General features: G+C 41.4%; 1 protein-coding gene across 1 annotated transcript in view; it reads left to right on the top strand.

The window, feature by feature from the left end:
* The window catches only part of LOC124776409 (methylcrotonoyl-CoA carboxylase subunit alpha, mitochondrial), a 112,186-nt gene that overhangs the window by 14,626 nt on the left and 76,783 nt on the right, over window positions 1–20,777 (top strand). Inside the window, exons 2-5 of the mRNA XM_047251393.1 lie at window positions 3,158–3,344; window positions 19,113–19,330; window positions 19,410–19,557; window positions 19,683–19,916. Coding sequence (XP_047107349.1) covers window positions 3,158–3,344; window positions 19,113–19,330; window positions 19,410–19,557; window positions 19,683–19,916 — 787 coding nt within the window. The remainder of the gene's footprint in view (window positions 1–3,157; window positions 3,345–19,112; window positions 19,331–19,409; window positions 19,558–19,682; window positions 19,917–20,777) is intronic.

Below are 20,777 nucleotides of genomic sequence, written 5' to 3'. Positions count from 1 at the left end.
AAACCAGCCTCAGGACTGAAGACCACAACAACAACAACAAGTAGACAAAAGAGTCACAAATAGAAGTGGAAGTAGCGTGGTGGAGAAATAGAAAGGAAGAGAAAAGCTCTTTACCTGATTCAAGCATTCTATGGACTTCACTCGGCTATACTTCCCCAACATACACTTGCAGTGTTTCCTGACATATTAACTATGATGCATTTTTACACAGAAAAGCAAAAAAGGGAAGGATACGTAACCAGGCTCATAGGATGTATGGCACCCATGAACATCTAAGATTCTTACAGGCTGGTACTTAAGTACTGTTGATAACATTGGTAGTACCTCTGCCAACCCACTTCTAATACCAAATGTAGGGGGTTATGTTATAGTATAAACACTGTGGAGGATAGGGAGGCGTTCTTCCAGTTGTCAGGATGGCAGAGTTACTCTCCAGCCCACATGTTGTGGGTTTGATTGAATGGCAGGGATGAAATGAGTCTGTCGGAGGTGAGGGCAGCCGCAAAAAGATAATTGGAATTAAGGAAAACTCTTTATTATTACATCAAACTGGAGTGATAGAAATGTGCACCGTTGTCCAATGGACACAGTCTGCCATTGAACTGTAGTCTCTTCATACCTGTGCAGTGGATATGGTCATGCCTGAAGGCCTTGTATGCTGCTGAAAGGCAGCGCTTCTCACAGTAATGAGATGGTATTGGTGGTTAACTGGTGCCAGTGCAGCATTTTCGCTGGCTGGAGTGACTGGAGTTAGCACAGGTAATAGCTAGGTAAAGGGCTCACTGGATTTCATGGGCAGCCCCGTGTGGTGTCAAACATCAGACTGCGAGGAGCATGACTGGTGGTGCACCAGAGGAGGCCGTCCGCTCGACATACAGTTTAGCTGAACTCTGTCACTAAACTCTTTGCAGCCTGTAGGCCATTGATCCTGTTTGTATATCCTTGCTCCGAATTGTATTTCTGACTGATAGTGATGACATGCATGTCTGATTGATGCACTGCTGTGTCAGTGCATCTGTACCGGAGTCTTGCTAAGTGTTGGTATAATGCTGGAGGAGGTTTGCAGGTTGGTTGTGTTGTCAGCCACATGCCTTCAGGATGGTTAGTGGATCACTGTGTCCCTATATTCCTCTGCACCTTGACACTTTCTGACAGGCATGCTAGTCCTGCAAAGTATGCAGGGGAACTTCTGTAAAGTTTGGAAAGTTGGAGAGAGGCACTGCTAGAAGTGAAACTATTATAGTAGGTCATGAGTCATGTCTTGAGTGCTCATTTGGTAGAGCACTTGCCTGCAAAAGGTAAGGTTCTGAGTTTGAGTTCCACTTCAGTACACAATTTTAATCTGCTAGTAAGTTTTGTAACAGTTTGCTCTCTCCTGCAGAGTCAAAATTTCATTCCGACCTATGTAAGAAGTTTGTTGGAGTTAAATTGAGGGGGTGATAAATTGTTCTCAGATAAAGCAAGCTGATAAACAACATAACTGGTTAAAGTCTGGTGATCTGAGCGCAATTGTTGTTGATTAGAGAAAGAACATAGTTTGTCAGTGCTGTAAACTGTGTTTGCTCAAAATGTGGAAGACTTATTTGCCTAGAATGTCATATTGTGACTATTTTAATGTTTGTGTTCATCTGTTAATATTGTGTAACACCTTTGTTTCCATTTTGATAATCTATTACTTTTTTCAAGACAGTAATACTTTTGGAGTAACTGGGAAATGTATCTTATTTAATGCAGTCAGTAAGACAATGGAAAATTTATGTTTAAGTATAAAAATTGGCTGAAGGAACTGCCACAAATACTAGTGGTAAGGAGGCATGTAAAATGTGGAGATATCTGCCTTAGACTTTCAAATTATTCTTGTTCACTGTGTGTGTGTGTGTGTGTGTGTGTGTGTGTGTGTGTGTGTGTGTGTGTGTGTGTGTACGTACGCACTCTTCCTCCCTCCCCCCATCTTCTGACTAGTGTGATGTGGCCCCCACATGACTTATTTATGTAAATCAGTAAATAAAAATAAAACAAATACACACTACATGTTCGTGCCCTGTAGAGTTGCCCCTAGTACTGTGGAAGTTATTCTCTGATGCCTTAACACAGGTCTTATCATCTGGCTCCTTCTGGTCAGTCTCCAAATATTCCTTTTCTTGCGAAATCTGCAGAGAATCTCCTCATTTATCATCTTATCAGCCCACTTAATTTGCAGTGTCCTTCTGTTACACCAGATCTCACACGCTTCAATTTTTTTCTTATCCTGTTTCAATGTGTTTATGTATCATGTAATATCTTCAGAAAAATAACACCTTGTTTTGAACTTTGTTCTAACATTATTTACATTTACACCTTATGGTTTTGCAAACATGGGGGGATATACAAGTTATGAGAGAGTGACAATTTTGTCATTGGTTCTGAAGTCAAAGTTAAAACTAGCATGAAAATTAGATTAACTTGGTGCCAAAAAATTTATTTAGCTCTTTTATTTACTACAACCGCAGATGTGTGTTTGGAAACTGATTACTTTAATGTAAGCAATGAGACACTTTCAGTTGTAAGCAACAGAAGTACTGCACAGAATAGCTAAAAATGTAGAGCAGTTCGAGGTTTAGATCTTGAGAAAACTTGGATGTGAACTTCTTGGGTCCCCTTTATATATGTAATAAGCAAATGCCCTGCCCCCCCCCCCCCCCCTGTGTACCACCTCCCCTATCCACCATCTCCCTTGTCTACCTCCCACCCTGCACCCTGCTGACCCTGCTGGCCTTGCACCTCCCCCCCCCCCCCCCCCCCCCAAAAAAAAAAAGAGAAGATTCCTTGCAAAATGTTGCACCCCATCTGTTTAAACTGACTGGGTATACTTTTTTTCCAGGTCATTGGAAGGGTGTAGTGTGTGCTATTTAATATATAGTGCCATAGTCATTAGGTAAGTTTATGAAATGAAGGATTAGGAGAATAGGTAGAGACCCGACTGTATGTGTAGATCACAGTTGTTACATTCGAGTGCCAATTTGTATCAAGCCTCAAAACATCTGAAATGTGAGACATAGTCCTGGTTTACACTGGAACTTATGGGCAAAGATTTTTTCTTCCGAAACAGGAAAAATAAACCCTATAAAAAATTCATGCAGTCGAGTGACAGCCTTATAATTACAACCTTTCATTTCAGAGGTTTTATCCACCACCGGCAGAAATGTTGCCACTACTCCTCTGGGCTCAACAAGCACATAGAAAAAATCCTCATTGCAAATCGTGGAGAAATAGCTTGTCGTGTAATGAGAACAGCAAAGAAGCTTGGTATTAAAACTGTTGCAGTATATAGTGACGCAGATGCTGCTGCTCTACATGTCTCAATGGTAATTGTCTTGATGTTTCTTAAAATTACAGTACTGTCTTATTGAGTAATATATACTTGTATAACTGTATATATTTAGAAGAGTGTATAGCTCAATGCAACATCATATCTACATTAGATATGTATTTGTGTATTAATAGGAAAAAAAATGTTTAAAGTGTCTGTGTGTTCTTGTTTACTAACAAGTTGCATACTGTAAGGGAATGAAGAATCCTACTTTTTTTTACATGTGCCCAGCACATGATTACACTGTTACTCGGACTGTCCATAATTAAAGTTCCAGATTCAAAATTCTGTAGAAATGGAACCACTGCTCTGAATGATGTCAAATTTGAGAAATGGAACCACTGCTCTGAGTGATGTCAAATTTGAAAATTATGTTATTGATGCTGGAGGAAATGTCGTGGGAAAAAAAGTTAGCAATAGGTGGCACTTAATGTAAAAATGTAAACAGAGTCAGCAGCATGATAGATGAATTGCAATACAATGGCTGTGGTTTGAGTTGCACATTACACCGTCTGTATCATTCAATGTGTGTGATTGTACAAGTTCAGCAGTCAACATTTTTGTCATTGTTAGTTAGGTAAGCCCATGGCAAAGTTGCACCATATTGGATGGGAAAAATTGATTTTCGATTGTCCTGATACCAAAAACTGCATAAGAAGCAAAATGAGGTCAGTTTCTAATTGTTGTGAGACTGGTGAAAGATGTGTTCAATATGCTGTCCACCGTTTTCTACCACAAGCAGAAATTGAGAAACAGCATGTTCCAGAACAGTTAAGAGTGACTTGGGGTGGGGGGTCACGTTCAGAATATGTTGCGCAATGCGGGTCTTCAATTCAGCTACATTTGTAATTGGAGCACTGAATGCAACATCTTTCAGGTAACCCCATAGCCAGAAATCACACATATTAAGATCAGATGATTTGGACGACCAGGCTGTAGGGAAATGACAGCTGATAATCATAGCATTTCCGAAATGCCTGTGCAGCAGTCATGTCACTGGCTGTACAATGTGCAGTGGGAGTGCCATTTTACATAAAAATGGCCCTACCCACACATCCATACTGTTGAAGGGTTGGAATGATTGTCAGTGCAGGTAACAGAACCTGCAGGACTCATACTCATAGCCTCAAAAAATGCAGCCCTATGATAAATGATGCTGTCAACCTTCACCACACAGTCACCTTTGCAGAATGAAATGGTGCTGATTGATGTGTGTGCGGTTTTTCCATTGCCCACATTCTGCACTTCTGTATATTTCATCGTCCACTTCCATGTGAGAAAGCAATTCCAGAGCAAACACTGGCCTTGCTAGCAGGTCAGCAGGAAGCAACTCCTGAAAATGGGTGATTTTGTATGCAGGATGTTTCATAGGATTTTATGCACCGTGGTCACAGGCATGTCCAATGTTCAGGCAATTCCCCTTGCACTGCATGTTTGCACACCACCGCTCGACTGCTTCTGCAATACTGTGACCACACATTTGACAGTCATCAAATCAACTGCTTTACTCCCTCTGCTGCATTGCAATTCAAGAGAACCCATCTTTTGAATTTTGTGATCATTTTCTCCAGACCCTTAGCAGATTTGGACCAATGCCTTTTTTCATACCCTTCAGTGTCCAGAACTTCTGCAGGGCTACTGGCATGTGGTCATGATTCTTGTAAAAAGAGGTTTACCAGCAGCTTGTGATCCTTCGTGGAGACAGTCATGTTAGGCATCTCAGACACAAACTGAGGAACAGCCATGTATTGTTTGCCTGTTGGTGTGCATATTCTGGTGTTTACAGCACCTTCTATTGGTAAAATTTTTCTTAATTTTTTCCCCATAATGTTTCCCTCTGTGTGAGTAATATGCTGGTCAAATTAGATGTCATTCTGAGCAGTTGAACACCCACCTTAATACCCACTTTCCATGACAATAGAATAAGCGTAAAAATGTCTTGATCCCGTAACTGTATGTGAACTGACCAGTAAACAGGGTGCAGAATTTCTGTCAAGCAGGCTTGTTGGTGTTGTTGTTGTACTAGTAGTAGTGATAGTAATAGTGATGGTGTGAAACTGCAGTGGTTCCCAATGGATGTCTTGTAATAAAAATTCTCAGGTTTTACGCCAAATGCAATGTCAAAGCTGGACAAATTTTTTTGTATCAAACTGAAATGTCATCATCAGTGTATGAGGCCCTGTTGTGCTGTGCACTCCGTGTATACCCATGATGAACAGCTCCTGTGTTTCGTGCCAGGTGGCAGCATTGAGACATTGTGACATTTGAATGAACATCATACTCATGATCTTCTGACAAAGCACTGAGATATTGTGTATGTCCGAATGTTTGTACTGATGGTGCAACACCTCCACCTAGTTGCCGGCAGCTGGGTCCTGTGTAGCCAGTGGATAAGGGGGTGGAGGTGGAGATGTAGTAGTGGGGGGTTGGAGGTGGGCTGGAGACGACACTCGTATCTCTGCAGGAACATTCCATATTTGTCTTGCATACTGAGTGTGCTGGGCACACTCATTGTATTGTCGCTAATCCAGGATTCCTTGCCAAATTAAATTTGTAACCTTCATCCTATTGACAAGATTCTTGTGGATCTGTATTTCTGTGTATTTTTATATAATGCTGACATCTAGTGGCTGGTTGCTAGTCATAACGCCTTGGTGTTCTCAAAGTCAAAAGTGTGATCTTCGTTTATGCTGTGCTATACCATTCCTGATACTTGTGTGCATCCCAGTAGTACATACCTGATGTGTTACTTGCAGCATTGCAAGATACGGCGCTGTGTTTGCCTGATTTTTGATTGTCCTGATACCAAAAACTGCATAAGAAGCAAAATGAGGTCAGTTTCTAATTGTTGTGAGACTGGTGCAAGATGTGTTCAATATGCTGTCCACCATTTTCTACCACAAGGGATGGGAAAGGGGGCAGTCTTTTGCAGAGCCAAAGAATGTTTTCATCTTAGGCTGTGGTGGGAAGACAATTTTGATGTTTAGTTTTCCAACTAATCTCACAGTTTCAGCCGAGAGTGGCCCAAGGTAAGGACAAAAAGCAGAACCCTTGCCTCCTTTCTCCTCTTCCTGATTTCCTTAAAGTTTTGTAGCTTGACTGAGAGGCTTTCTTCCACCACAGATAACATATTCCCTATGCACCAGGATGGTTAACACTGTCTACCTCTGCTCTGGATGATGGCAGCCTTTTCCTTGTAGATACAGGTCTGTGTAGGTCTTTTTCATGTGCACTGAATGGTCTTGTGTACAATATGCCTTTCCTTATCAGTATGTCCAAGAAAGGGAAAGAGCAATTCTCCTCTACATCAGTAGCGAATGCAATGTTTCAATGGATGCTGTTGAGGTGGTCCAGAAATTCACTTAGATCAGACTGCCATGTTCCCAAGCTGCAAATGTATCCTCAGCGTAGAGGAAGAAGTGCTTGGGTTTTGGGTGGGCAGTTTGAAGGCTACCTCCCCCATGTACTATTTTCCCACACTCCATTGTGGGCCATGACCCCACCAGTGGCATGTGTTTGCAGATGCCTCATCAGGACTCCAGGACTGGCAGTTGGGAACATCCCTTTGTAATGTATATGGTCATTTCACTACAGTGTCAAATAGGTTACTGGTATTGGACAAACTGTCCTGTTCATGAGGTTCCATGCGAGACAGATTAGCCTCCTTGATCATCCTATTTGAATAGAGAGAGGCCTGTTTTGTAATCCTCGCTTTAGAGCCGTTAACATTTATTGCACAAAAATAAACTTTCTATTACAACAAATTAAAATTTTCTATTAGCCCACAAACAAAACAAAAATAGTTCTCGATGGAAACCAGCATAATATAAAAAATAAGATATGATAGTTCGTGACTGACATTGATGAAATCTGAACACAACTATTTCGCTAGGCATACATATTGTAACCACAATATTAATCAAAGTTGTCCTGCAATTAATCTGGCTTGTTGTAAATCTATAAAAAAAATTCAGTTAAATCTAACAACAGGGAAACTACACTCCCATCAGTTGAAGCACTAAACCAATCCATGTAAACAGCAGTGGTAGTTGTTGTTCACTGGCGAAGACGAAGTTGTATAATAGCAGTGGAGAGGATGTCCACTGTCAGGCAGTCTTCAATTTGCCTCTACAAGGTGCCGCAGGCACCCTTGCAAAATGTGGTTGATGTTACACATGTAGATACATTCTTATCTATCATTTGCATGTCACTAGGGTTGCTAAAGCTTGTACTACAATCTTTGTTTCATGGGAGAGTATTTGTTGAGCTGGAGAAGGCTGGTGAGGCACATACGATCACTCAGTCTCTCTTACATAGTTCTTACTGTCAGACCAATGAATTTCTTGCCTCAGCCGCATGGTACTCTTTGTTTTTGGAGTTTGCTATCATAATCGACAATGGTGAGGCGCACTTGAGACAAAAGAGATGCTATTCTTAATTAAAATGCAGTTGATTCTTCTGATGTAGGGCCGATGTACACTGAGGTGACAGAAAGTCATGGGATAGCGATATGCACATATTCAGACAGCAACAGTATTACATACATCGGGTATAAAAGGTCAGTGCATTGATGGAGCTGTTATTCGTATTAGGGTTACTCATGTGAAAAGGTTTCCAATGTGATTATGGCCGCATGGTGGGAATTAACAGATGTGGAACGTGGAATGGTAGTTGGAGCTAGACATGAGGGACATTCCATTTCAGAAATAATTATAGAATTCAGTATTCTGAGATGCACAGTGTCAGGAGTGTGCTTTGAATGCCAAATTTCGGGCATTACCTCTCACCACAGACAATACAGTGGACATCGGCCTTCAGTTAACGACTGAGAGCAGTGGGATGATATTTGCAAAGAGCTGTCAATGATAACAGACAACTAACACTGCATGAAATAACTGAAGAAATCAATGTGGGATGTATGATGAACATATCATGAATGCAAAATTTGGCGTTAATGTTCTATAGCAGCAGACAACCAATGCGAGTGCCTTTGCTAACAGCATGACGTTGCCTACAGTACCTCCTCTGGGCTCATGACCAGGTCGGTTGGACCTTAGGTGACTGGAAAACTGTGGCCTGGTCAGATGAGTTGCAATTTCAGTTGGTTAGAGCTGACAGTAGGGTTTGAGTTATGGCACAGACCCCATGAAGCCGTGGACCCAGGTTGTCAGCAAGGCACTTTGCAAGCTGGTGGTGGCTACATAATGGTGTGGGCTGTTTTTACATGAAATGGACTGGATCCTCTGGTCCAACCAAACCAATCATTGACTGGAAATGTTTATGTTCAGCTACTTGGAGATGATTTGCAGCCCCTCATGGATTTCACATTCCAAGATAATGATGGAATTTGTATGGATGACAATGTGCCATGTCACTGGGCCACAATTGTTTTTGACTTATTTGAAGAACTTTTGTACAGTTCAAGCGAATGATTTTGTCACCCAGATTGCCCAATATGAGTCCCATCGAACACTCGTGGGACATAATCAAGAGGTTAGTTTGTGAACAAAATCCTGCACTTGCAACACTTTTGCAGTTTTGGACAGCTATAGAGGCAGTATGGCTCAGTAATTCTGTAGGGGACTTCCAACAACTTTTTGAGTCCATGTGACTTCAGTTTGCTGCACTATGCTGGGCAAAGGAAGTCTGGCAATATTAGAAAGTATCCCATGACTTTCATCACCTGTGTGTTGTAGGAAAGACATGGTGCTTGGTTCTTCTGGTGGTGACTCATCATCTTGTTTCCATGAAGATTACCATTGATACTACAAAATAAAATTGCAGAAAGAAAGCAATGTTCTCTGCTATTCTGCATCACATAAGAAGATAATTAAAAGTGACTCATGGCAAAGATCCACCAAGATTGGCCTCATAAAGATACACAATGACAACATTCCAAAGAAACTGATAGTCAACAACCAGGCATCTTTTAAATGTGATCTGGTCAAATACCTCACTATAGTTATCATTGATCTCTGAAGAAATACGGAATGACACAGGAGAACTGTGCCCTCAGGGGCTAGGCATTCATTTGCTGGGTAGGGGCTTGATGATCCCAGGGTTGCTGAACCGAGTACTGGTAAGCACCGCCAATCCCGTCACTGTAAGCCCTGGGCAGGCTTCAACAATGTGCTGATGAGCTGCATGGCTGTTGAGGTGGAACATTCGTTAGTGGGCAACCTCTGTAGAACCTCCCACACCTCAGTTGTAGAAGGCTTACCCTGGCAGGTGTGGCTCTTTCTGGGTGGACCTCCTTCCCTAGCTGCACATGGAAACACCATGAAGCCTAAATCTCACGTTTCAACTCCCAGTGGTTTGGGTGGGCCGTTGGGCAGTATTAACACCCAAAATCTGAAGAGACCTCATGTGGTTATTCCACTTGGGTCATCTCTGACTGAAGGATAGTAATCAAAGTAACAGACTGCATCCTGCAGTGGGTGATTTTTTTGTTGTGATTAACCATGTGGACTGTTCTTTTGAAAAATTGTTGCTGTTCTCTCGAGGGATTTGCAGGGAGACTCAAATCTGTCAAGAGGCTGCAGAATGGTATTCTTCTGCTGGACACTATGAAGGCTCCCAAAGTACAGAAACTGTTGAATGCTAAGCTACTTGGAGAATGTCCCATCAACAGTGAGTTGCACACTGGGTTAAGTAGTATTAAAGGTGTTGTCACATGCCAAGACATTATGGATAAAGGTACAAAAGAACTGCAGCAGGAATGGGGAAGTGCACGGGTGACCGAAATCCAAAATGTTATGAAAAGGACTTATGGGGAGCTCCAAAAGTCAGCATAATTTATCCTGACCTTCAGTCTGCCGATGTTGTCGGAGTATGTAGCAGCAGAATTTCTCTGCCTTAAGGTAAGACCATATGTCCCAAATCCAATGTGCTTCTTCAAGTGCCAACGCTTTGGTCACACCACTATGGGCTGTAACGGTCGGACTATGTTGTGGGTGATGTGTCAGCTTGGCACACACACAGGGTTTTCAATGCACTGCGCCACCCAGGTATGTTAATTGCTAACAGGACCATCCGTTGTGGAGCAGGGATTGTTTTGTCTTTACTGAAGAAAAGATGATTCAGGAAATTAAAGTCACCCAATGTGTCTTGCACTCTGATGCAAAGAAGGAAATTTAAGGCCACTCAGCCACCAATGTGTCTTGCACTCTGATGCAAAGAAGGAAATTTAAGGCCACTCAGCCACCAAGTTTTATCAAGTCTTTTGCCTCAGTGTTGAAGCAGCCTAACCAGAAGGTCAGTGTCACTGCCCAGACTGTGGCTGTTGACCAGGGCACCTTTAAATGCAACTGCCAGCCTATTGCTGAAGCATTGCAAGTTGCTGAGCATAATGTGTCCGTCCCCAAATTCCAAGCTGGAGATGAAGGCCTAAAGGCCAAAGCAATCCGCTCAGAAACCATCAAACCATGCAACCTAGTTGCTGTCTGCTGGATTTATTTAATGATGATGCTACCATCCTTGTGCTATGGATGTCAATGTTTGCCTGTAGGATCCAGAAAGTTCCTCAAGTGAGCCCCACCCGTCTGTTGCCATCTTGCCACCATGTTGGAACAAGAAGGGGAAAGACAGAGTAAAACATAGCCATTAAAACACTTTCCATACTGCAATGGAACATTAATGGGCTCAGAACTCATGTGGAGGAACTGAAACTTTTGCACAGGAGTGCCCCCTGTGCTTGTGTTAGCAGGAAACGCATTTTAAAGCATCTAATGCCTTTGTGCTAATGGGCTATACACTCTATCGCAAGGATGACCTGTGTGGATAAAAGACCAAGAGAGGGGTTGCTTTGTTTGTCAATAACGCGCACCTCTCCTCTGCTCTCCCCATAGCTACTGACCTGTAAGCGGTTGCAGCTGAGGTTCCAAGTATGTCAGAGGATCACTGTTCGCTCACTACCTTTAGCTGCATGTGATGTGGTTGACTGTGAGGCTATAATAGATCTTATAAAACAACTCCCCCACCATTTCTCCTACTGGGAGATTTCAGTGCCCATCGTATATGTGGGGCTCAAGCTCTGCGTTGGGTACTGGAGAGCCTCACGATATCTCAGGAGCTGTGCATCCTCAACACAGGCACTCCTATTCATTTCTGTGTTGCTACTGGATCGTTCTCAGCCATCGACCTCTCTTTCTGCTTCCAGCCCTTGTGGGCTCTGTTCAGTGAGAAGTCAGTGATGACCTTCATTCCGGTGACTTCTTCCCACTCCATATTAACGCATATTAACCTTTTGGATGGAGCTCTCCCTGAAAGGACGCAGGCACTGTGGATGATAAGCAGAGGTGACAGGACGACGTTCAACCATCTTGAGTGTATTTGAGTGTGCAGACCACATCATACAACCCTTCCATTCCAGAGTCATCTCATTCATCATCCTAGGACCCCATCCCCCGATTCCGTAGGATTTCCTATAAAGGCAATCTGTTACCTACAGCTGTGTTATTGACTTAGGGGTGCCTCCGAACAACACCTGGAGACATGGTACAGAGAATGGTAGAGCATTTTTTGCTGACTAGTGCCACTGCCAGCCAAGATCCAGTGTTCCACCATTGCTGTGACACTGTGGAAAGGTGTGAGTTGGACTTCAGGTCAAAAAATTCAGAGTCCTGTAACTGTCCATTCTCCTTGTGGGAGCTCGATTCGGCACTCTATGTTGCTCATAATACTGTGCCCAATCATGATCAAGTCCGAAACAGCATGCTGCGGGACTTGAAACTAGTGTCCAAGGAAATTCTCTTAAAAATGTTTTCATTCAATGTGGCAGACAGGCAACTTTCTCAACTTGTGGAGGTAGGCAGTTTTGGTCCCTCTTCGGAAACTGGGCAAGGACCGAATGTGTCCCATTAGTTATCGAAGTGTCGCGTTAATGAGCTGTGTAGGAAAGGCCTTGGAGTGAATGGTTAGCCATTGTCTCAGTGTGGATTCAGCAGATTTCGATCCACTGGTGATAACTTGACCATACTAGAGGCAGATATTCAGCAGGCTTTCCTACATAAACAGCATTGTGTAGGTATATTTTTTTATATCAGTAACGTGTACGACACTACTTGGAGACACCTCGTTCTGAGGCAGCTCCACCAGTGGGCTTCCATAGCCATCTCCCCATCTTTATTTGGTTCTTTTTATCAAAGCTTTCTTCAGTAGTGAGTTGGTGACATGCTGTCAATTAGTTTCAGCAGGAAAATGGTGTTCCTCATGGCTAAGTTTAAGTGTTACCCTCTTTGCTGTAACCATAAACAGTACCACATCCATGGTAAGGAGCCCTGTACAGTGCTCCTTATTTGTGGATGATTTTGCAGTTCCCTGTTCTTCCTCCAGTATTGCAAAGCAACTAGTCAGTTGCAACTTACATTGATGAGACCAGAGGAGTGGGCTGCAAAGGCTGGTCTTATGTTCTCTGCAGAAAAGCATGTGTATGTTCATTGTAATTATTCTCATCATATTTTTAATTTACACTAAGTGGTTGTTATGGTTACCACATATGAAGGACCTGAAGGCACGGGCCCAAAAGGCACTGAACATTTTGAAGTGTCTTAGCTACAGGTCTTGGGGAGTGGGCAGGGCGTGTTTGCTCCAGTTTTATAGGGCTTTTGTCTCATTGCGGTTGGACTATGGGTGCAAAGTGTAGCAGCCAGCAAGGCCTGTGTACCTGAAAATCATTGATGCACCATGAGGGCATCAGGCTGTCCCCAGGTGCTTACAAGACCAGCCCCATACCCAGTGCGTGTTCTGAGGCAGGTGAACCACCACTTAACAGATGGTGGCAGATTCCATGGTGCCTCAGGTGTATCGACTCTTTTTGCTATTCTCACTTCCCCAGCATGTCTTACAGTGGCTCGTCCATTTGTGGAATACTGTTTTTCGAATCGTCCACAGGCAGCGAGACAGTTTAGGATCCATGCAAAATGTGTGCTGGAGTCCCATGGTGTGTGGCATCTACAGCTTCTAATCTGTTATTTTGACTGACTGCCCCTGGTTACTGCAGAGGCCCAGAGTAATTTTAGATTTAGTGCTGTACTGGAAAGATTACACTCCTGCTTCTGTTTTTAATTTGATATTTTTTGGAATTTTAAATGAGCACAACTACTATGTAGCTGTCTTTACAGGCGAGTCTTATCAGGGGTATTCTGTTGCGCTCTGCTGTTTTCCCAGACTGTGTCTTCAAGATTCAGTTGCCTCCAGAGTTCACTGTATTTGATGTCAAATTATCTGTGATCCATTTGATGTTAAATTATCTGTGATCTTGAGGGCACTAGAGCAGATGAGATGTGTCATGTCTGCTAAATTTCTCGTCTTTTCCGATACTCGGAGTACCCCTCAGTCTCTGCAACACTTGAATCCAGTTGATAAAGTAGTTCAGGATAGCCAGGATGCCCTCTTCCTGCTGGGGAAGGAGGCGTCCTTTTACTGGGTGCCAGGGCACTTGGATATTGCGAGGAACGAAAGGGCGAATGTAGCAGTCACAGAGGCATGTAGCGATCCTAAGCTAGTCCAGTGAGCCATCCGCCTCCATGCTATTGCCTTGATGTTGAGGCACAGAGTCATGCATTGGTGGGAAAATGAGAGGCTGGAAGTGATATACAGTAAGCTCCGTTTCTTAAAGTCCACAAAATGGCTGTGGTGTACCTCCTCCCAGCCACATCTACAGGACGAGGTCCTCCTTACTTGTCTTCGCATAGGCCGCAGCCCTGTCACACATGGCTCACATTTTACTAGACTGTGTTTTATTATCGGACCAGGAGGAAGCGACAGATTTGCCGACAGACCTGCCCTGTATTTTAAGCGATGTTGAAACAAATGTGGCTAGAGTTCTAAGGTTTTGTGATCTGCCCAACTTATTTCTGCAAGTTTTAGGGAGATGGTCTTCATGGGTTAACAGGGTGACTGGCCCACCCACTTTTTTTTTGTAAATGGTAAAGTAGTCTCATTTCCTTGTGCCTTTCTTTTAGATCTTCTGTGGTTGTTGTTGTTGTTGTTGTTGTGGTCTTCAGTCCTGAGACTGGTTTGATGCAGCTCTCCATGCTACCCTATCCTGTGCAAGCTTCTTCATCTCCCAGTACCTACTGCAACCTACATCCTTCTGGATCTGCTTAGTGTATTCATCTCTTGGTCTCCCTCTACGATTTTTACCCTCCACGCTGCCCTCCAATACTAAATTGGTGATCCCTTGATGCCTCAGGACATGTCCTACCAACCGATCCCTTCTTCTAGTCAAGTTGTGCCACAAACTTCTCTTCTCCCCAATCCTGTTCAATACTTCCTCATTAGTTACGTGATCTACCCATCTAATCTTCAGCATTCTTCTGTAGCACCACATTTTGAAAGCTTCTGTTCTCTTCTTGTCCAAACTATTTATTGTCCATGTTTCACTTCCATACATGGCTTCACTCCATACAAATACTTTCAGAAATAACTTCCTGACACTTTAATCTATATTCGATGTTAACAAATATCTCTTCTTCAGAAACGCTTTCCTTGCCATTGCCAGTCTACATTTTATATCCTCTCTACTTCACCATCATCAGTTATTTTGCTCCCCAAATAGCAAAACTCCTTTACTACTTTAAGTTTCTCATTTCCTAATCTAATTCCCTCAGCATCACCCGACTTAATTCGACTACATTCTGTTATCCTCGTTTTGCTTTTGTTGATGTTCATCTTATACATTCCTTTCAAGACACTGTCCATTCCGTTCAACTGTTCTTCCAAGTCCTTTGCTGTCTCTGACAGAATTACAATGTCATCGGTGAACCTCAAAGTTTTTATTTCTTCTCCATGGATTTTAATTCCTACTCCGAACTTTTCTTTTGATTCCTTTACTGCTTGCTCAATATACAGATTGAATAACATCGGGGAGAGACTAAAACCCTGTCTCACTCCCTTCCCAACCACTGCTTCCCTTTCGTGTCCCTCGACTCTTATAACTGCCATCTGGTTTTTGTACAAATTGTAAATAGCCTTTCGCTCCCTGTATTTTACTCCTGCCACCTTCAGAATTTGAAAGAGAGTACTCCAGTCAACATTGTCAAAAGCTTTCTCTAAGTCTACAAATACTAGAAACGTAGGTTTGCCTTTCCTTAATCTAGCTTCTAAGATAAGTCGTAGGGTCAGTATTGCCTCACGGGTTCCATCACTTCTACGGAATCCAAACTGATCTTCCCCGAGGTCAGCTTCTACTAGTTTTTCCATTCGTCTGTAAAGAATCCGCGTTAGTATTTTGCAGCCGTGACTTAATAAACTGATAGTTCGGTAATTTTCACATTTGTCAACACCTGCTTTCTTTGGGATTGGAATTATTAATTCTTCTTGAAGTCTGAGGGTATTTCGCCTGTTTCATACATCTTGCTCACCAGATGGTAGAGTTTTGTCAGGACTGGCTCTCCCAAGGCTGTCAGTAGTTCTAATGGAATGTTGTCTACTCCCGGGGCCTTGTTTCGACTCAGGTCTTTCAGTGCTCTATCAAACTCTTCATGCAGTATTGTATCTCCCATTTCATCTTCATCTACGTTCTCTTCCATTTCCATAATATTGTCCTCAAGAACATCGCCCCTGTATAGACCCTTTATATACTCCTTCCACCTTTTTGCTTTCCCTTCTTTGCTTAGAACTGGGTTTCCATCTGAGCTTTTGATATTCATACAAGTGGTTCTCTTTTCTCTGAAGGTCTCTTTAATTTTCCTGTAGGCTGTATCTATCTTACCTCTAGTGAGATAAGCCTCTACATCCTTACATTTGTCCTCTAGCCATCCCTGCTTAGCCATTTTGCACTTCCTGTCGATCTCATTTTTGAGACGTTTGTATTCCTTTTTGCCTGCTTCATTTACTGCATTTTTATATTTTCTCCTTTCATCAATTAAATTCAGTATTTCTTCTGTCACCCAAGGATTTCTACTAGCCCTTGTCTTTTTACCTACTTGATCCTCTGGTGCCTTCACTACCACATCCCTCAAAGCTACCCATTCTTCTTCTACTGTATTTCTTTCCCCCATTCGTGTCAATTGTTCCCCTATACTCTCCCTGAAACTCTGTACAACCTCTGGTTTAGTCAGTGTATCCAGTTCCCATCTCCTTAAATTCCCACCTTTTTGCAGTTTCTTCAGTTTTAATCTACAGGTCATAACCAATAGATTGTGGTCAGAATCCACATCTGCCCCTGGAAATGTCTTACAATTTAAAACATGGTTCCTAAATCTCTGTCATACCATTATATAATCTATCTGAAACCTGTCAGTATCTCCAGGCTTCTTCCATGTATACAACATTCTTTTATGATTCTTGAACCAAGTGTTAGCTATGATTAAGTTGTGCTCTGTGCAAAATTCTACCAGGCGGCTTCCTCTTTCATTTCTTTCCCCCAATCAGTATTCACCTACTACGTTTCCTTCTCTCCCTTTTCCTACTGCCAAATTCCAGTCACCCATGACTATTAAATTTTCGTCTCCCTTCAAATCTGAATAATTTCTTTTATTTCATCATACATTTCTTCAATTTCTTCGTCATCTGCAGAGCTAGTTGGCATATAAACTTGTACTACTGTAGTAGGCGTGGGCTTCATATCTATCTTGCCACAATAATGCGTTCACTATGCTGTTAGTAGTAGCTTACCTGCATTCCTATTTTCCTGTTCATTATTAAACCTACTCCTGCATTACCCCTATTTGATTTTGTGTTTATAACCCTGTAGTCACCTGACCAGAAGTCTTGTCTTCCATCGAACTTCACTAATTCCCACTATATCTAACTTTAACCTATCCATTTCCCTTTTTAAATTTTCTAACCTACCTGCCCGATTAAGGGATCTGACATTCCACTCTCCGATCCGTAGAACGCCAGTTTTCTTTCTCCTGATAACGACATCCTCTTCTGTGGTTATACTTCTGTTTTGATACCACGTATGGCACCTATCACCCTTTGTCCGTCATCTAAAGGCAGGTGAGATGAGTGATTGTGTTATTGAATGCGAGTGGGTGGGAGTGAGTGAATGCTTGTCATTTTATATTCTTCCTCTTTACTCATTGTTGCTGCAGCTACAGCATTCATGAAACTCTAGTCCTTTGACATTGATAGAAGTTCAAAGAAAGTAGACACACAAAAGTACATAATATCATTTGATTTAAAAAAGTGCCTGCAATATACAGCGTGACAGTTTTAGCTGTGCCAAATGCCTTCTGTAACTGTGCACTGTCGAATCTGGCTGAAAAGTGGTTGTCAAAAGTAGGCTGTTTTGAATGGTATGGTCCACACCAAAGTTACAGTTCAGTTGCTTTGATTGCTCAGTAAACCACCGTGTATGGCCACATCGAGTCTCATTTACTTAAATTAAGCAAAGATAAACTGCTAACCGCATACTATTCTTGGTTGATGTCCTGTAATGTGATAGTTCGGGTGCAGTAACCTAACACTGAAGTGATACAAAAGAACACATGTGGCAAACAGGTAGTTAAGACAGTCACTTATCAAATTTCTCAAATCATTGTCCTTGAAGTTTAACAGTTGTATCAGTATGAGAATTATGTGCACAGTGAGTTTTACCCAACCACGATGTTATTGCACATGGCTTCCTGTGGCTGTTATTTGAATGTGATGATGTTATGGTAAACAAGTACAGTGGTTACTAAGCAAAACACATCACACTGTGAATGATTTCAAGACAGCTGTGTGGTATACTGTTGAGTGGTTCAATGTGTCCTTGTGAAATATCATGATAAAAATTCATGATAAGCCAGCTGAAGGGCCCTCACTAATAGATGCAATAATACTGTGGCTGACTAATGACTATTGGAGATATAACAGTTCACAGAAATACCCTGTTGTCACAATAAGCATTATTGAATTTTGGCACAGCCCATGATATTAATTATACATTGTCCAGTTAATCATTTAAAACAGTCAGTGGATAATTGAATATACTCGCTGACGTGAAATCTAGATAAAATGCAGTACATTTTCAGTCTTGTAAACTATACTAAATCGTCTGCTGTACATTATCCTGTATTTTCAGACACAAATGTTGCTCTGTTCAAATTAATTGCACACTGGTCTAAAATGGCTTCCAAATTTTTGTTACATAGATTGCAATAATTATACCTAACTTTAGCTATTGTAGTAAACTAGATTTTCATGAATTACAGCTAAAGATTTACATTTCTGAGTAACTGATTCGTGTAAGAATTGTTTGAATGTGAACTTTAGATACAATAATCATTTCTATTGAATTATGCGGGCTAGTTTGCCTAAATAAGGGATTCTATTTAAGTAACAATGTTTTTACTAAAGAAGCTAATTATTCTGTAACCAAATGACTACAAAAGTTGCTAATTTTTTTGTCATTAGCTGTATAAGTGCCATAGTTATTTACCTATCCTTTTCATCTACTTTTTTCAGGCATTAGTAATTGAGTATGCTTTTACATATGAACAATGACAACAAAGTTTTGGGTTATCAGTATTTTGTAACTAGCATAGTTTTTCGGTAAACAAGCTGGCTCACTAACAACTAATAGCCAAATGAATGTAATTAGTACCAGATTTATGTCAGATATGCCCTGAGTCAATATTCAGGATTTGTGTGTACAGTGTTTATGCCATATAGTTGAGCAAATGAAAGATATCACAGAATTTGGAGAAAATTAATATTAATTTTTGAGGGAAGGAAAACATAACCTCTGGAAAGCATCCACCTGCTTTGTTAGCAACATAGATGTTAAATTTGGCACTACTTATTTATAATTGCTGTTGTTTGGCTACAGGCTGATGATGCTTATAATATAGGACCAGCACCATCACAAGAAAGCTATCTTCGACAGGACAAAATTATACAGATTGCAAAGTCTACTGGCTGTCAGGCAATACATCCTGGTTATGGTTTTCTTTCTGAGAACACAGAATTTGCAAATCTCTGCCAAAAATCAGATATCATATTCATAGGTCCACCAGCAACAGCTATTCGTGACATGGGAATTAAAAGGTTAGCATTTATTTATGTTTATTTTGCAAGTAATTCAAAGTAGTTCAATACTTTGATAATCTGTGATCTTTTTAAATAGCACTTCAAAATCTATCATGGCTGCTGCTGGAGTGCCAGTTGTTGAAGGCTACCATGGGAATGACCAGTCACTTGACAAGCTGCAAAAAGAAGCTGAACGTATTGGTTTTCCAGTGATGATTAAAGCGGTTCGCGGTGGTGGAGGCAAGGTATGATATTGTGGATAGAGGTAAATTTATCCATCATGTGAGCCGAAAATTGTTAAAAAATATTTTAAATTCATATGGTTTGCTTCAGTTAGTTTTTCTCATAAACAATATTTTCCTCTCTCCAGGGTATGAGAATTGCCTTTTCACCCAATGAATTTGAGTCGGAGCTTGAATCTGCTAAAAGAGAAGCAATGAAATCATTTGGTGATGAGGCAATGCTTTTGGAAAAATTCATCCAAGAACCAAGGCATGTTGAAGTACAAATTTTTGGAGATAAACATGGGAATTATGTTCATCTTTTTGAGAGGGATTGTAGTGTTCAAAGAAGACATCAGAAGATAATTGAAGAAGCTCCCGCTGTAAGCACTATAAAGTTACTATTAACCATGTCATTTTTCCATTCCTTCCTTCCTGGAAGCGAGATAATTGCCTTTCTGTCCCTTTGTAAAGTAAATACTCTGTTTGTTCCCTATTGTTGATTTCTGCATTTGAATTAACAGACCATTTATTGCCTTATTTTTATTTTTGTCATGCGCCTTTTAAGTGGTGGAAAAGGAGGCCTGTAGTAGTACTAGAGAGAGAGAGAGAGAGAGAGAGAGAGAGAGAGAGAGAGAGAATTTTTGTTTCCATATTACATAAAATGGAGATTAGTCTTGAAAACAAAACTGTTGGCTTTATTATCTGCATAGTAACTCAAAAAATTCAGAGTTCCTATGATTGCAATTCTAATGTTCATCTAATTCCGTATTCAGTGAGCTGCTGTGTGTTGTATTACGTACATTATGTAGTGTAACAGAGCTGTGGCCCAAAATTTCTCTAACTGTCCAAGAATATTCTTTGTGTGGTAAGTACACTGAGAATAGGTCTGTGTTTTGGGTCGTCTGTTGCCAATGAATCTTAAACCGGATTTTGCAGACCTTGAAGTTTTCCGTCTCTTCTGCTCAGTTACATTAGATAAACATCTGATACTAATGGACTGTACTCACTAACAGATGTAACCAGAATTATATAAGTGATAACCTTGTAGATGAATTTCATCCTCTCACAGTTCTTCCAGTGAATCACAATCTGATGTTTGTTTGATTTAGTTCTCTCAAAAACCAGGTAGTTAAAGAAGGCAGGATTTGGTTACGATTGTGGACGGGGCCGTAATCAGTTTCTGTTGGTTACCTTTTACACTTACACACATTTATTTTTAAAACATTAAGTCCAGACTCAAC

The sequence above is a fragment of the Schistocerca piceifrons genome, chromosome 2 (assembly GCF_021461385.2).
Source record: "Schistocerca piceifrons isolate TAMUIC-IGC-003096 chromosome 2, iqSchPice1.1, whole genome shotgun sequence".
Classification (NCBI taxonomy): domain Eukaryota; kingdom Metazoa; phylum Arthropoda; class Insecta; order Orthoptera; family Acrididae; genus Schistocerca; species Schistocerca piceifrons.
The sequence above is the reverse complement of the archived record's forward strand: the minus strand, read 5'-3'. Positions and strand labels throughout refer to the sequence as shown.